Source organism: Quercus lobata, chromosome 2, assembly GCF_001633185.2.
Source record: "Quercus lobata isolate SW786 chromosome 2, ValleyOak3.0 Primary Assembly, whole genome shotgun sequence".
NCBI classification, from domain to species: domain Eukaryota; kingdom Viridiplantae; phylum Streptophyta; class Magnoliopsida; order Fagales; family Fagaceae; genus Quercus; species Quercus lobata.
Window position 1 is genome coordinate 97,657,984 of NC_044905.1, and position 15,306 is coordinate 97,673,289.

Consider the following 15,306-nt stretch of genomic DNA (forward strand, 5'->3'; position numbering starts at 1 on the left):
TCTCCTAAATTAGGGTGTGATTGAGTGAATTGATAGTTGGGAGAGGGGGCATTGAGAATTTTAAATTTTTTGATATAATTGGAAGGATGAAGTTTTCCTTGGAACCAACTTAGAAGAATCTCCTCCAATTTATTACTTGGTGACTCATAAAACTATTTACATGTAAAAATAAATTTAAAAATACATGTGGACGATCTTATTAAATATCTTGTAATGGGGGTTGGAAGAATTTTTCTCTAGGTAAACTTTTTCCTAATTAGACTCCCTCATCTCAAATCATTTCCTCCATCCTCTAAAAATAATAGCAAAAAGTTTTGTTGCATTCAAGGGCATGTGACAATAAAAAGAAAAGGACATGTGTTTAAAGGGTTATGTGTCGGATGAAGCTTAGACACTTGTCTATTTCTTTTTGCATCACATATGATATATCTCTGTATGCAGAAATTTTTTTTCCAAAAATAAAAAATAAAATGCAAATATGCTAAATCAAATTTAAGGAAAATACTAACGAATTTTTTTAGAGTATTGGTTAACAATTTATTTTTTTAAAAAAATTTATGAAAAAAAGTAATTAAAATATTAATTACTTTTTTATTTTTAGTGTCAGCATTTTCCACAAATGGATCGTTAACTAAAGACACTCTTAGAATGAACCTAAATTTAAAACCCCCATCTTCCCCCTCAAACCACTGTCCTTTCTACTTCCCAGTTCCCACATAAAGTCACAAAATTCAAACATGACCCCAGAAAACCTGCTTCATCGTCTTCCATCAACCCAGAAATGCACCTTCGGCTGCCCAGTCCTAGACCGCTGCCTCGGCGGTGGCATCCCTTGCAACTCAATAACCGAGCTCGTCGCCGAGAGCAGTTGTGGCAAGACCCAACTCTGTCTCCAACTAACCCTTTCTGCCCAGCTCCCACCCTCACTCGGCGGCCTATCCGCCTCTTCTCTCTACATCCACACCGAGTTCTCTTTCCCTTCTCGCCGCCTCCACCAACTTTCCCATGCCTTTATCTCTTCACACCCAAGAATTTTCAATAACGATCCCTGTGATCGTATATTTGTTCATGCTGTATATTCTGCAGACCAACTGTTTGATATAATGCCTAAGATAGAGTCTTTCCTTGAAAACATGAATACCCAGTTACCGGTTAAGCTCATTGTGATCGATTCCATTGCGGCATTGTTTCGTTCCGAATTTGAGAACACCCCAATTGAGCTTAAGCGGAGGTCGTCGCTGTTTTTTAAGATTTCCGGGAAATTGAAGTCGTTGGCGAAGAGGTTTGGTTTGGCTGTTGTGGTGACGAACCAGGTGGTGGATTTGATGGGGCATTCGGAGGGGATGAATGGGCTGAAGGTTGGGAATTTGGGTTCTTTGGTTTCGTCTGGAAGACGGGTGTGTCCCGCTTTGGGACTAGCGTGGGCTAATTGTGTGAATTCGAGGCTTTTCTTGTCGAGGAATGAGGAAGTCGTTGGAGAAGAAAATGGGTCGGTGGATGTGAGTGCTTGTGGAGGTGGTGATTTTCTCCCTAGGCAAACAAGGCGGCGACTTCATGTTGTTTTCGCGCCTCATTTGCCTGATTCTTCTTGTGAGTTTGTGATCAGAAGAGAAGGGGTTTTTGGAGTTGAAAGATAGCAATATGCTTCTAAGAGGAATGGCATTACTTCAAGCTAGCTAGACATGTATAGTTTTGAGTTTTTGTACACTTATTTAAGCGGTGAGTTACAAACAGAATAGCAGCATGTATGGTAATTTTCATTCCTCTTAAATTTTCAGTTCTCAATTTTTGTGTTTATTACGAGTTGCTAAAGATTGATAACAGTGGAGGTGATTTTGTTTAGATTTTATAAACAAGTGTAAATTTGTAAACTATGTGAACTTTGGTGTTGTGTACTTTACATGGTGAAAAGTTCTTTTTAGATCAATTGAAATTTTCTTCTCTTTTTTTTATTTATTTATTATTTTTCTTTCATATTGCATGGTGTTTGAACTGATAGATTAGACTAGGTTGATCAGAGGGAGAAAACTAGCGTGATTCAACTTCTGGTTGCACATAGAATGTTACTGCATTGTTTACTTATGAAAGGTGCTTAAACCATATAGCTCACAATCTTGGTTTTTTAATTTGATTGAATGATGTCTTCGTTCTGATATTTGAATGTCCAATTTTAAGATTCTGCCCATGCCAAAAAACTTTTCATTGCTTCTTTTTTTCCTTAGACAAAAGACAAATTTATTGATTAAAGAAAAGTTATTAAGCTGAGTTCCTATTTTCTTATAAGATAGCTAGTCACTAGGAGCAAGGAACTTCCAAATTACCTATCAAAAAAAAAGGAGCAAGGAACTTCCAAGTCTTAAGACTTTCCATTTACCTGGATAGAGTATTTGGAGTATCAATTCCTTTATTTGGTGTCATAAAAGAGGAAATTTCTAATTTACATGTGGGATTTGTAGCTGGAATTTGGAGATCACAAAAAAATCAGCTCTAAATCCCAGCTAAATAGGTGCAATTTTACAATTTCAGGCAATGTTAGGTGGGATTTTCTCTTTGCCGGGTGTGCCAATGAATCAGAAACCTACACACGCTATTTCTCTATTTCATGCTCATTTCTTTTATTTCCAGTTGCTCCTAGGACTCATTCACTCTTCAAGTTGGTAAGATATCACTCTCTATTCAAATTTCCATACTCATCTCTTTCCCTCTCCCTTTTTCTACCTCTCAATCTGATACTGTATCTCTTTATATGGCTCTATGATCCATCAACTCCAATTTTTTAAGCTTTTGAATTCATTTGGGTAGTGTGTTTTCCTCTATTTTTTGTTTTGTGGGTATTTGATTATGGGTCCGGTTAATTTATGCCCTTGAAATTGAAAATGCTGTCAAAAAAATTGTTCATTTTTTCATTTTCTCATAAAATTTTTCCTAAAATGGTTTTAAAATGTATGTCAAGAGGGCATATGTTAGTAAAACCCTTTGATTGTGGAAAAATTCAGTGACCCATTTATGAGTTCATCTAGTTATTGTGTGGAGATTTTTTCATGGCATTAAGCACTGATTTGTTAAACTTCTGGGATGGATTTGACCAAAACAGAGTTTCATATATTATTACCAAAGTATAACTGCATGTATGATTGCTGGGTTAATTATGATTTTATGTCAGTTTTACTTTGGATTTTTTATTTACTGGGTTATTTTCTATGTTTGCCTTTTAATCTGTTTACTCATCTCCTCTGTCATCCCTATGCTCATCTATCTATTTGTTCGTGAGTGCCCCTTAATTTGTTTGTCCTTAGTAAGTTTGGGTGCCGTAACCTTAGATCTCTTTGTGGTGCCGTGGCTTGGTTTGTTGGTTTTGCTTTAGAGAGAAATCTCTTTTAAGGTGCTGTACAGAAATTTTAGTGTTTTCTTTGCATCTATGATTGAGAGCTATTTGAGTGTCTTGGGGTTCTGGATTTTGTGAGAGTGATTTTACACCATCTTTGTATCTCCAAATTTGTTAATGAAACTTTCTTCTCATCACCTCCCGTGGACTTAGCCAAAGGCCTAACCGCGTAAATTCTTAGCGATACTTGTTTATTTTTCTTTCAGCTTTCTTTGTTCCATTTGTTTGGAGATCTTTCTCAAGGGAATTATATTTTCACAATCAATCTTGATATGTAAGGTTCCATTTTAATAACATCAATCATGTGTCAAAACACATATCAATCCCAAAATGAGGCTTCTACTTTTTGGTGTGTGTGAGCTGCAAAAGGTTGGCTGTTTGGACAGATCACAGATGAGAAGAGATGCAACCAGCAAGACCAATAAATTTGGAGTTCTCACTTCTCTCATTAGATGACTCAGATCTGTTTTGGCCATGGTGTATAATCAAAGCAAGACGAAGGGGGTCACCGATCTGCTCAGATCTGAACTTTTGGCTCCAGGAAACTCATTACTTGTGGACAAGCTTGATTCTAAAGAAACAGTAGAATGACCCTTCGTTATGTCTAAGAGGCCGTTCTTCAGTTCAGGTACAATAATGACAGGAAACTTTAGTGACCTTATCCAATAATAGTATTGAAAATGAAGTCTAAACTTGCTTTTAATCTTGTCCAATAATTTTGAAATGAATGGCTTAAAATGCATACAGTGATATGAAATTTAGTAAGCTTAAGTGCACTGGTAATTAAATAGCAGGGTTAGTACATCAACTATGTTGAGTCAACAATAGTTCTTTACAATAATCTGATTGTCCAGAATCTAAATTAAGTTGAAAATTTTTAATCACAGTACATGAAATCAATGATATAAATGTGTTTAAGCATGCTGTTTCATAAATGCATGGCAGTGTCCTAGATGTTGCTTTTAAGCATGCTGTTTCTTCTAGGTATTGTGTGTGCAGATTGTTCCATGGAATTTAGCACTGATTTGTTGAACTTATGGGGCAGATATGACCAAAACAAAGTTGTATAGGCCGTTACCAAAGTAGAGTTGCATGTATAGATTTGGCCAAAACAAAGTTCTATAAATCTCATACAAATACAAAGTTCTCTCCCTCAAATACAAAGTTGAGGTTGCAGCTAAAACAAAGAGAAGTTTCACTTATCTGGAATTGCAACACTTTTTTTTTCTCGATAATTACAATAATGAAAGAGGGAAATTGGAACTCTAGTTCTCTTAATAAAAAATTATATAAAAACATAAAATATGAATAAAGGTATTGTGGGCGTAAGAAAATATTGATTTAGTTGTAGGTAAAATGTTTGACACTTTGACCCCTACCTTTCACGTTATTAAAATCTGTGCTATTTTTTTTTTTATTTAAATGTTGATTTACCATTTTAATGTCTTCTTTTGAAAATGATTATGTCAATGGTTAAAACTTAAAAGAGAAGAAATTTTATGGCTCTATGCTCACTTGGGTTCCTAGAGTCTTTTGGAACCAGTTGAGACTCTTGATACTGTTTGAGAGGTCATTGGAAAACTAGTGATGTGTAACTCATTGAGATTAACTCATTTGGTAGTGGTGTTTAAATATTGGTGTTTAAAATTATGTGAAAAACGTGGTTTAAAAAGTATTGTGAAAAAACATGTTTAAAATATTCATAATACAAAAAATATGTTTGGTACCATATTTCAAATAACATAGTATAAAATGTGAAAAAAAAAAAAAAAAACACAATTGTGTGTTAGGTATGTGTATGGATCAAGAATAACAGGCCCAACCCTTAGGCCGTGTTGGGCCCTATGTCCACTGGGACGATCTCGGCCCAAAATGGGCCCAAATAACCGAGCAGCTTGGGAAGTATCCGAGATATACCAAGAACAAGAGATAATGCCTTAGGGGAATCCGCCTGCTGGGCAATAAAACCTAGCGTTAGGCACAAGTTACTGAGGGATCACCTCAACAGCAGGAGGTGGGTCCCCCTCTAACACATGATATGATATGGAGGAACAGTAGCCAAGACTGAAGGAACCACCAAAGCTCCGTAAGTGAAGGGACCCACTGACACGTCGAATATTCCCCCATCATGACTACCACATTCAAAGAAGGGTATAAATAGGGATGGAGGGATAAGGAAAAGGGGTTGGAACAAAAATAGGGGAGACATACACAAGAGAAGAGAGAGAGAGAGCTTTGTCTTAGGGAGAAGAAATTGGGATCGGACCCAATCAGCCCAAGGTTATTGGGATCGGACCACCACAACAAGGTTGTCAAAATTGGAATCTTACATAGGATCGTGAGAAGTATGTGAGATCGTGAATCATAGGATTGGATCGTAGATTGTAAGATCTTACATATTTTCAGAGATATTGAGTTTTTATTTTGCAAAAATAACAGCAATATGTCTCTATTTTGAAACTATTTAGGTCTATGTCCCTGTTTTTGAAACTCGATTTTGTCTCTGTCCCTGTTTTTGAAACTCGATTTTAACAAAATCGAGTTTGGTGTTAAACTCAATATCCTCAAAATTGAGTTATATGTAAATTTTTAATTGAAAATTGACTTTAACAAAGTCGAGTTTCACTTAATTTTTTCATTTAAATTAAGTGGCAAAATATGCATAAATCGAGTTTCAAAATAGGGACATGGACCTAAATAGTTTCAAAACAGGGATATATTGCTATTATTTTTGCAAAATAAGGGCAAAAGCCCAATATTCCCACATATTTTCATATTTAAAGTAAAAAACATATTGATAATGACTTTGTATGTTGAATAATTACGTAAATTGTGAATTTATCCATTAATTTTTTTTTTTTTTGCATTATATGATGTAATTTGCATATCTTACATCGCTACGTCTATACTAACGAAACAAATATATTTACGTTTTGATCCAGTGTATCTAAAAAGTTCAATAAATATTTAATTAGCAACCAAATACCAAAATATTTATCAACAATATGGAAATATTTTTCAAGTTCTAAGTTCTAAGTTTAGAATCCAAAATAAGTTATCAAATGGAAACTAGCAACTAAAATATGAAATCCAAAAGCAAGATTAATATTAAGGTGAAGTGAACATTTAATTATTCTCATTATAGGGTTCTTATGACTACCGTCCTAATCATCATCAACCATTTTATCATCTATGTAGACATTGTATATTTGTATATTAGAGCTACAAAAGAAATCAAGATACAACTTTACACTCAACTATTCAAGTTATACCACTCAGCAACAATTACAGAGCGTCCTCAAAAAAATTAATCAATCAATATACAAATACAAACATACTAACAAAATTATATATAAGAAAAACATTTTAGTAATATTATAACACAAATTAGTATATTGATCAAACAAATTTAACAACATTATAACTTAAAATGTAGCAAAACAAATATAAATTCTTCATTTAGAAATGATGAAGTATTCCTTCATTTTTATTACAAATGACCTAAAAACTAGAAAACATTTGCTTAGGTTAATAAAATTTTATAAAAAATAAAAATAAAAAGCCATCCTTTCACAACATAGAAAAAAAAAATCCTTAAAACTTCATCAAAACCAAAAATTTATCCTTAAAAAAAAAAAAAAAAACCAAAAACCGATGTTTTGGTAGGATCGGTAAGATCCCATACGATCTTACGATCTTACCATTTTTACGATCCTAGTGCGATTCTAAATATTTTGGTGAGGTGGGATCATAAAATCGTGTTATCATACTATTCAAATCGCGATTTTGACAATCATGTACCACAATATGTGTATGTGTTTTTTTTTTTTTCTTTTTTTAAAGTGATGACTTTATAGTAAAAAAAATACTATTTTAATTAAGGAGAGAGAAATAGAAAGGAAAAAAAAAAATATGACAAAGAGGTGGACCTGTGGGAGAAAAAGAAAGAAAAATGAAAAAATGTTAAAGCATGTGAGAGAGAGTTTGGTCTTATCAATGGGCCGAAGATTTTCAACTTATTTAGAAAATGTTTCGTAGTATAGAAATACACATTTAAATGATATATATATATATATATATATATATATATATATTTTGCTTAATCTAACATTACTACAAGCCAGAACCAAACCAAAAGTGCATGCAGTTAAATGATACTTTTCAACATAAACCAAATGCACAAAAATCCGAAAGATAAATAAAAATTCTATGGCCAAGTAAAAGCGGGAAGAAGAAACAATGGAGTTGTCATTGTCTTGGTAGACGACATAGCTGGGTGGAGTCGGTGGACCCTTGGATCTTAACTTTGGGGGCCGGGAAATTAAGAACTTGTTTTGGAACTTTGTGGACAAGCTTAGCTGGGGAGAAAAAGTTGAATGGCCATTCTTCAGATTTTTTCACGTAAAACTTCAGACTTCAGTGTAGTCTTGAAATGTGTGAATGCGTACAATGATGAACAACACTTTGCAATTTAACTATTTATAATGGTGTTCTTTTCATTCAGTTTTCAGGTATACATTTCCAATATATTTCGAGCTAGCTATATTTTCAACCAATGGAATCCTCCTCTTCCAAAATGAGCCATGCTCCAAAAAGTAATGAGAGAGAAGAGTATCGGTCTGATTCAGAAGTCGATAACAAACTCAAAGAGATCATGTCAAGCGTCCCAGGAAAAAAGGGTGTTACCGTGACTGATCTTTACCAATATGAAGGTTTTTGGTGCCCTTTAGCCCGGTTAGAAGGGACGTTACGGGCTCAAAAATATTTCAAGCCTCAACCCAACCAGGTGATCTTGAGCAGTTTTCCAAAATCTGGCACAACTTGGCTTAAGGCTTTGATCTTTGCCATTATGACACATTCCCATGTTAGTGAGTCTACTAACCCTTTGCTCACAAGATTATCACATGAGTGTGTTGCCCTTCATTGAGTTTGATTTTCGCTCAAGCTCACCAAAATTGAATCTAGATGTTCCACTTGTGGCTACACACATATCCTATACTTCCCTGCCAAAATCTATTATAAATTCTGGTTGTAAAATTGTTTACTTATGCAGGAATCCAAAGGATGTACTTGTGTCTACATGGCACTTTATTCGCAAGGTACTAGTTAATGAGGAAGTCTCAGCCGTGGAAGATATTCCTTTGGAGGATGCATTTGAGTTCTTTTGTCAAGGATTATCTATTTGTGGACCATATTGGGATCATTTATTAGGGTATTGGAGAGCAAGCTCTGAATCACCAGAGAGGATACTGTTTTTAAAGTATGAAGATTTGAGGCCAAAATGGCCCATTAGCATTAATTTTTGAAATATTTAGCAACAGAGCACTGTTTCGGAAATAATTAAGGAAGTACCACTTTTTCCTAAAACACCGCTATAGGGCCCGAAAACGTCACTATAGGGCTTAAAAAACGCCACTATAGGGCCCCTTGAACCTGTTATGGGGACTTATAAAATTTTTTTGCAGGAAAACGCTGCTATAGGGCCCAAAAACGTCACTATAGGGCTTAAAAACGCCACTATAGGGCCCCTTGAACCTGTTATGGGACTTATAAAAAAATTTTGCTGGAAAACGCCGCTATAGGGCCCAAAAACGTCACTATAGGGCTTAAAAACGCTACTATAGGGCCCCTTGAACCTGTTATGGGACTTATAAAAAAATTTTGCAGGAAAACGCCGCTATAGGGCCCGAAAAAGTGGTATTTCCCTAATTATTTCCGAAACAGTGCTCTGTTGCTAAATATTTCAAAAATTAATGCTAATGGGCCATTTTGGCCAAGATTTGAAGAATGAAACTGGATATTGGATAAAGAAAATTGCCCAATTCATAGGTTACCCTTTCTCTTTAGAGGCAGAAGATAAAGGTGTGGTGCAAAATATTATAGACCTATGCAGTTTTGAGAACATGTCTAGTTTGGAGGTAAGTAAAAATGGAATGATATGGTTGGAGAAAAATGGAGTCAAAACGATGGAGATTAAAAACAATACATTTTTTAGGAAAGGAAAGGTTGGAGATTGGAAGAATCATCTCACACATGAAATGAAAATGCAACTTGATCAAATATTTGAGCAAAAGCTAACTGGTTCGGGTTTGACATTCAACGTCCCACTCCCATCTAGTAGATGAGCAATGCCACTTCCATCACAATCCGGCGACTAAATACATTCTAGCAACAAGGCTGTTTCTATTTTGTTTTCATTAATTTAAGGATATGTACGGCACCTTGTTTTTTTTTAAATTTTTTTTCATTTGTAGGTTGTAAGGATAATTTAGTTACTTGCAGGTGACTACATTATTAATATATTTTCTAGTGTCTTGTAAGAGTTGAAACTTGATTTTATTTTAATAAATTGATAGTTACAACACGAAGGAAGGATTTGAACCCTAAATGTCATGAACACACTAAAAGATATCAACTAATTAAGCTATAAGGCTTTTAACTTAACGCTTAAAATATTAATGTCAAAATTATTATGAAACATTGAAACCTCAATGTCTTTCAGTTGACAACTATACTATGTATAATAATTAAATGTTGCATTTAACTTTACAAAACTTCTATTGCACCACATCACTTATTTTTCCACAAATTCTCATCTTTTTATAATATTAAATTTGTACAATATATAATAATAGAGATTGTAACTAACTTTGGTTTCTTGACCTTTCTTCTATTCTTCAAAATTCCAATCCTTCTTGCTCATTACTTCTTCTTCCCCATAATTTTTCACCATACTGTTACTTTCATCTAACTCATTATCTCCTCTTTTTTACCATTCTTCTCCTTGTCTTCTATTCTCTAAATTTCATATCACTTCCTCTACACTTATCTCTCATTCATTTCATGTTCTTGCTACAACAAAAAAGTTGATTACTTTTTTTTTCTCTCTCTCTCTTTATTCGATTTTCTTCTTTTTTATTACATATCTTAGATATAATTAATTTGTTTATACATATTGCATTATAATTTCCAAAAAAGCTTGTTTCTTAATTTCTCATAGTACTTTTACGGTCACCATTTTCCTTTATATTGTTTTTTATCAAATTTGTATTACTTCTTAGATCATTTATCTCTTTTTGTATATATATGAGGAAAAAAGTATTAAAAAATATATTTGCATTCAAATAATAATTATGTATATTTACACATAGTAATTCATATATTATTTTACACAAGTTTACATGGGTTGATGTTGGTGATTTTTGGAGTTGGATATGTAAAATTTATCCCTTATAATTTTTTCACTACACTATTACAATAAATTTTAAGTGTCATTGCTACTTGCTATTATGGATGTGAAAAAATTAAGTGTCATATTTACTAGGAATGAGAAAAAAATCATTTAAATTGTCAATTCAATTTAGAACAAATATTGTGAAAATGATTAAAGAAAATTATTTGAAGGATATGTATGGCACCATTTAAAAATATATATATATATATATATATATATTTCATTTGTAGGTTGTACGGATAATTTAGTCACTTGCAAGTGACTACATTATTAATATATTTTCTAGTGAAAGAATTGAGACTTGAATTTTATTTTAATAAATTGATAGTTATAGCACAAAGAAAAGATTTGAACCCTAGATGTCATGAACAAATTAAAAGATACCAATCAATCAATTAAGATTTGCGCTCTGTTTATTTCGATATTAACGTTTTCTATAAAATTGGTCATTTTCCAAATAACATTTTCTAGAAAACTATCTCATTTTCCAATCTTTGTTAATGATCTTGAAAATTAGCTTGAGAATGTTTTCTGGTGTTTAGTATGCAAATTTTTTTTATTTTATATTTCTTGTATAATTTAAAACATGTGTATTATGTAAACCAACTCATGTAAACAATATAAATAAAAAACCAAGAATGAATTTGATTTTCGTATTAAAATTTTGATAATAGATACAATCAAAATTAGTTGTTCGATTTTTATGATCTCTACCACTTATTTTGCTCATATATATAGACAGTAATGTGTGTACACACACACATATTTATATATGAACCGTACATACATACAGAGCCAGCTCTATACTAAAAGCAAAGATTAGGGTCACCTAAGGGCCCAAGTAGAAAAAAGGCCCCCAAATTTTAATCAATAGTGTTATTTTTTATTATTATAATGGTATTAATTAAGCCCAAATATTAGTCAATATATAAAATAATATCTTTTTATCAAATGAAAATAAGAAAAAAGAGAGAGAGAAAAAAAAATGCTATGTTCTCAACATTTTTCACAACATTTTCACATTAAATCATAAGTGGTAAGTTGTTACAGGCTATTATTAATGACAAAAATTTAATTTCAATGATGAATTCAAATTAGAATCAGTAACAACTTAACACCTAAAATTTGTTGTAAAAATATTGTGAATGTAGCATTTCTAAAAAAAAAAAAAAAATCAATACACAAAAAAATTCGCAATATTTTTCATAATTTGAGTTGGCAAAATTTTACTAGTTCTTATCTAAGTCCTTTACTAACATCACTTTTTTACTTACTACTATCAATCTGTCACATCAACATGTGTGAAACGTTTTGTCAAATTTGTTATGTATAGACTTTGTAAAAAAATCTACATGGTTCATGTTAATTAGTAGTAATTTTGCATTTAAAACAAAATAATAAAGTTTAATTAATATTTAATTTTAAAAAATTATATTTAAATATATAAAATGCTTCAATTTCAGTTTTCACCTTGTTGAAGGCCAAAATTTCACAAGAATGCCCATTCCATGAAAAAGTAAAGAAGGCCAAATTCAAGTAGCAAGAAGAATCAACATTAAGGCCCAATTTATATTCAGATTTCCAGCAAAAAGGTCATCAAAAAGTCTAGCAAAATTCAGTGAAAGAACTGGGCCGGGATACCCAGAGGCTGCCAGAGGCCCGAGATCCTCAGAGGCCCGGGATCCTCAGGTAATGCAGGGCAGCTGCTGTAGGATTGAGACAACTCAAGAAAGGTACCACGAAATACAAGAAATGAAGAACAGAGATGTCCTTCTTAAGTACCCACTGATGCAGCAAAGAATCAGAAAGTATAAAGCAAACATTCATGAACAAAGGAGCTGTATCACAAGGAACCAAGAATGAGAAAATCATGCGTACAAGCAACTGGAAGAGAACTTTCAACCCAGCAGTAAAAGATTCCAACTATTTGGGAATAATGACAACAAAGAAACAACACCGACGGATGAGTCTGAAAAGTGAGAAATCTTGAAGGAAGAGAGATTGAAGGCTAGGACGCCCCGGAATGGAAAGTCAGCAAGTGACTTTTAGAGAAACAGTATTAAAGGATGAAAACCATGAGAAAAAGGGGAAGAGACCAGCCCTTGAGCAACTGTCACAGCACGAGCTCTGAGGGGCAAAAGAGAGAAATCACTAGTACCATGGAGCCCTAGAAAACACACTATAAAAGGAAGAGAAAACCCATGTTGAAGGGCAGAGGATTTTCAGTAGGAAGAACATCAGAACAGAGTCATTAGAACTCTGTAAAATTTAAGAAAAACAGAGGAATGTCTCCTGGTATCCCAGAAACAGCCACTATAGCACATATTTGGATTCAAAAGGATTCAAACTTTACAAGTCTTAGAGGCTTGAATAGCCATCAAAGTCTGTAATTTTTGAGCTTATTTGAACCTTGTATCACGTCTTAGTGAGCACATTTGTAATCCACAATTAAGAAAAATAATGAAATATCTCATATTGATTTGAGAATTTCTAACAATTACTTTGCATATTTCTTTATTATATTATCTTTCTTTACTGCTTCTTGCTGCTCAATACATATATTCTTGCTTGTAAAACTGAGTCCTTGCCCAAGCAAAGCCACTCAGACTTGAGTTCCAAATCCCACAAGTCTTGTGCAAAAGCACTAAGTCTGTGAGAATTGGGGCCAGGATCCTCGTGGCTAAATCATTCTCATGAAATTCACTTACATATATGTATAAAGATTGTATAGTGCAGAGAACCAGAGATTCTGGGTTCTTACAGGCCTCATGCGCCCCGAGATCCCACGACAGTACGTCTCGGGATCCCACGACAGTACGCCCGAGGAGGAATCGCATTTTTGCCTTGAGGAGATTTATGTGACTTGCGCACAACTTGGTTCGTAATCAGCCCCCATTTAGCTGCGGTGAACCAAGCCCAGTCCACCAAAACACAATTATTTGGCCCAGGATTCTTGGGCCTGTGTGCTAAAGAAAAAAGCACTCTCACACACCTAAGGTACCCAAATACATTATGCCACCCCTGCATACATAGCACATAAAAAGCAATGGGTCTCATCCTTATATAGGTATCTACATAACGTATAATGTATCTGCATAATATATCATCATTGCGCATACAGTATCTGTATAATGTATCTGCCAACAAATACAATTCTCCTAAACAATTAGCATTCATTATATAACAATATTATTAATTTATCATAAAGATTGTCTCATGTAAAAGCAATTTAGAACTATATAAGAACTATGTTTAAAATTTTAGTCTTTTACTTCATTGATAACAGTGGAGGTGATTTTGTTTAGATTTTATAAACAAGTGTAAATTTGTAAATTATGTGAACTTTGGTGTTGTGTACTTTACATGGTGAAAAGTTCCTTTTAGATCAATTGAAATTTTCTTCTCTTATTTATTTATTATTTTTCTTTCATATTGCATGGTGTTTGAACTGATAGATTAGACTAGGTTGATCAGAGGGAGAAAACTAGCATGATTCAACTTCTGGTTGCACATAGAATGTTACTGCATTGTTTACTTATGAAAGGTGCTTAAACCATATAGCTCACAATCTTCGTTCTGAGATTCGAATGTCCAATTTTAAGATTCTGCCCATGCCAAAAAACTTTTCATTGCTTCTTTTTTTTCTTAGACAAAAGACAGAAATTTATTGATTAAAGAAAAGTTATTAAGCTGAGTTCCTATTTTCTTATAAGATAGGTAGTCACTAGGAGCAAGGAACTTCCAAGTCTTAAGACTTGCCATTTACCAGGATAGAGTATTTGGAGTATCAATTCCTTTATTTGGTGTCATAAAAGAGGAAATTTCTAATTTACATGTGGGATTTGTAGCTGGAATTTGGAGATCCTAAAAATCAGCTCTAAATCCCAGCTAAATAGGTGCAATTTTACAATTTCAGGCAATGTTATGTGGGATTTTCTTTTTGCCGGGTGTGCCATTGAATCAGAAACCTACACACGCTATTTCTCTATTTCATGCTCATTTCTTTTATTTCCAGTTGCTCCTAGGACTCATTCACTCTTCAAGTTCAAGGTAAGATATCACTCTCTATTCAAATTTCCATACTCATCTCTTTCCCTCTCCCTTTTTATACCTCTCAATCTGATACTGTATCTCTTTATATGGCTCTATGATCCATCAACTCCAATATTTAAGCTTTTGAATTCATTTGGGTAGTGTGTTTTCCTCTATTTTTTGTTTGTGAGTATTTAATTATGGGTCCAGTTAATATAGAATTCAAATCTTCTGTCTCATTCTTTATGCTCCACTCTATGCTCCACCAAAATTTGCCACATGTATTTTGTATTTAATTCATATCTAATTATAAGCATTTTTTACTTCAACTTCCTAAAATAAATAAAACTTCCAATAACTCAAACCATCTCACCGATCTTCCACCCATCCCACCAGCCACAGCACCGGTCCTCCACCACCACCAAGAATAGGTCACTGATATCATCAATGGCCAATAGCCACCATCGGCTAGCCACCCACCACCACTGGTCAGTTACCTAAATAAAAAAAAAAAAATAAAAAAAATCCCAACACACGGTCACACCCCCACTAACCTTTGCTGATGCCACAGGGAAGAGATCGCCGACGTCATCAACAGCCATCAACTACCGCCTCCTTGTGTTTAAATCCATGATTGGAATTGGTTTTATGATGT

General features: G+C 33.7%; 2 protein-coding genes across 9 annotated transcripts; both read left to right on the top strand.

Moving 5' to 3' along the window:
• The first annotated feature begins 657 nt into the window (after positions 1-657).
• On the top strand, positions 658-14,552 carry LOC115977423 (DNA repair protein XRCC3 homolog). Of its 6 annotated transcripts, XM_031099260.1 has the most exons (4): positions 658-1,750; positions 2,527-2,657; positions 3,592-3,659; positions 3,755-4,009. In XM_031099260.1, exon 1 carries the CDS (start codon positions 738-740, stop codon positions 1,635-1,637), a length of 900 nt encoding a protein of 299 aa, XP_030955120.1. In that variant the 5' UTR covers positions 658-737; the 3' UTR covers positions 1,638-1,750; positions 2,527-2,657; positions 3,592-3,659; positions 3,755-4,009. The 6 variants fall into 6 exon arrangements, with proteins under 6 accessions (XP_030955120.1, XP_030955119.1, XP_030955122.1 ...); XM_031099259.1 differs by having other exon boundaries at positions 658-1,719; positions 3,592-4,009; XM_031099262.1 differs by lacking the exons at positions 2,527-2,657; positions 3,592-3,659; positions 3,755-4,009 and adding an exon at positions 14,536-14,552 and having other exon boundaries at positions 658-1,719.
• Positions 7,899-9,586, top strand: LOC115977424 (flavonol 3-sulfotransferase-like). Of its 3 annotated transcripts, XM_031099264.1 has the most exons (3): positions 7,899-8,249; positions 8,439-8,653; positions 9,164-9,586. In XM_031099264.1, coding segments are annotated over exons 1-3 (564 nt in total). In that variant the 5' UTR covers positions 7,899-8,247; the 3' UTR covers positions 9,511-9,586. The 3 variants fall into 3 exon arrangements, with proteins under 3 accessions (XP_030955124.1, XP_030955123.1, XP_030955125.1); XM_031099263.1 differs by having other exon boundaries at positions 7,899-8,653; XM_031099265.1 differs by lacking the exon at positions 9,164-9,586 and having other exon boundaries at positions 8,439-8,648.
• Positions 14,553-15,306: the final 754 nt, after the last annotated feature.